This window comes from Engraulis encrasicolus, chromosome 11, assembly GCF_034702125.1.
Source record: "Engraulis encrasicolus isolate BLACKSEA-1 chromosome 11, IST_EnEncr_1.0, whole genome shotgun sequence".
Taxonomy (NCBI): Eukaryota; Metazoa; Chordata; class Actinopteri; order Clupeiformes; family Engraulidae; genus Engraulis; species Engraulis encrasicolus.
In genome coordinates, this window is record NC_085867.1 from 28,449,720 (window position 1) to 28,452,219 (window position 2,500).

The window sequence follows — 2,500 nt, forward strand, 5'->3', positions numbered from 1 at the left end:
GACTGTCTTTGAAACTATATTTTCCCTGGATTTCCTTTGGCTTTTTTGATTATGAGGAAAGTGATGCAACGGCCGGAAAGGAGTGTTAGGAAGAAAGAAGGGTTAACGAATGACTATGGAAATGAATCTGATGAATGTCCAAGACTGACATTTTTGAAAGTTATTGAATGGTCAGTGTTCAGGAGTGTTATAGATTGTTCTGGTTGTCTGGCTGAGAGAACTATAATTATGTGGTTTTGTGGCCCGTAGCCCATTGACATACGTCGTTCTGCCAGTTGTAATAGTCACTTTAAAAACATAACTACCATATTACTACTACACTTAGTGGCAACATAGAAAACGCAAAAAAGGCAACTGCCCCCCCCCCCCCCCCCCCCCCCGAAAAAAAAAAACGGAAAAAAACCCCACACACACACACACTTAAAAAAATGATTTCATAGGGGGGCACCCTAACCCTGTCATACAACATGTGACCTGCTTTTGCATCTGTGATAATCACAGAGTCAGAGTCTGCAATTAATTAATCATTAAACCTTTTACCCCTGGAGGAGTGTGAAACAGAAACCGTCTTTGATCTTGATAGGGGATATCTCCCATATAGGGCATATCTCTCATCTGATTACCCACAGTACGCTGGAAATCTGGCATGGCCATGTCAACATGTCAAGGTTCATCCTGTTTACTGCACTCACAGATTAGATAAAAAACAGCTGATAAGGGGACGAGGGTTTAGTGTTTATGTGCAAGTATGTGTGAGTGTGTGTGTGTGTATGCGCACTTGAAACACATTTTGTGTGTTCATGTGTTTGTGTGTGTTCATGTACTCATATGTTTTATTATTCTACACAGCAGAGAGCAGTTGCAATGTTCATTTCACTGCCAATTGTGCAGCAGAAGAAAGCCTGTGACAAATAAAATCTTGTATCTTGTTGTATCTTGTATGTACAGTTTTTTGATGTCATTTCTGCTCCCCAGACGGTGTATGACGAGTGGTTCATCACCCTCTATAACCTGGTGTACACCGCGCTGCCCGTCCTTGGAATGGCCCTATTCGATCAGGTACAAATGGTTTTGTGATTTTGTGTGTGTGTGTGTGTGTGTGTGTGTGTGCGTGCGTGCGTGCGTGCGTGCGTGCGCGCGCGGGTGCGTGCGTGCGTGCGTGCGTGCGTGTGTGCGTGTCAGGGCTTTGAACCGGTTCAAGGAACGAAAACGAAAACCAGGAACTTTTTGTATTTTACAGGGAACAGAAACGAAACCGGAAACGTTATTATTTTTTATGTTCTGGAACGGGAACACTTATTTAAACATAATGGTAACCGGTTAAAACCGGTTAATACCGTTCCTCAAACTAAAAAAAAAGTAATTATTTTCCTGCGCACGTTACCATGGCGGCTGAGGTTCACGTCCTGAGTGACATTCTCTGACTGAATGGAGAGAGAGCTGTGGATTACACAGTCTCCACTCCACATCTTAAATGAGAGAAACTACTGACATACAAAAGGGCAGAGTTTCCATTGCAGCATTGTAAGACATTGCAGAGAAGCGCATGTAAAGCGCACTGACAATGTTCTACGTTATTGGGCATCCATGGCCGCTTCAAATATGCACAAACTCACTATGTCCATCAAAGCGCTCCCCGTGACCCAAGTCAGCGTGGAGCGCGCATTTTCATCATTGAGGTTTATTCTCCGCTTCTCCGCTTCTCCGCTTAGGTTGTCCTTTCATCCACTTGAATAAACAGTTTGGAATGTAGGCTGACTCATTTGCACTTCCGTCTTTCTTTATTTAACGTCAGTTAGGCCTGTGGGGAGTAATCAGCTGACAGGAACGAAATGAACCGTTCCGGAAACAATATTTTTTTGTTCTAACCGGTTCGGGAACGTCAATTTATAGGTGGAACTCATAACCGGAAACGTTATAATTCTGTTTCTGTTCGGAACGGAACGTTTGCAAAAACATAATGGTTCAAAGCCCTGGTGCGTGTGTGTGTGTGCAGACACATTAGGACTCCCTTACAAAGCACATGTAGTCACACTGCAAAGTCAACTACAGTGTAACCCAGAAGTGGGCAATTCTTTTGGACCAAGGGCCACATTGAGAGTAGAATATTGATCAACGGGCCAGATCTTGCAGAAAACCTGCCCTTGTCAATAATGAGAAATAGTGTATGCCAACATAACTTGTCAGCTTTACCAATCCGGCACATTATAATGGAATGTTTTTAGATGTAGCCTTATTTGGTTCATTTTAAAGTTGAAAGACCCCTGTTTTAGGTAGTCATTCTAAGAATGTTGAGTGACCTCATGGATTCGGTTTTAAAAGTCGTCTTTCTTGCAAAAGGCTCTGCCGGCCACATGAAATGGCTCTGCAGGTCTCATGTGGCCCCCTAGCCTGAGTTTGCCCACCTCTGGTGTAGCCTATACCAGTGTTTCTCAACTGGTGGGTCGCAACCCAAAAGTGGGTCGCGGAGGGGTCATGGGTGGGTCGCAGAGCCATGGTG

General features: G+C 44.0%; 1 protein-coding gene across 1 annotated transcript in view; it reads left to right on the forward strand.

The window, feature by feature from the left end:
- Nucleotides 1-2,500, forward strand: part of atp8b5b (ATPase phospholipid transporting 8B5b) — a 46,994-nt gene that overhangs the window by 37,120 nt on the left and 7,374 nt on the right. Inside the window, exon 24 of the mRNA XM_063210350.1 lies at nt 976-1,059. Within this exon, the coding sequence (XP_063066420.1) occupies nt 976-1,059 (84 nt within the window). The remainder of the gene's footprint in view (nt 1-975; nt 1,060-2,500) is intronic.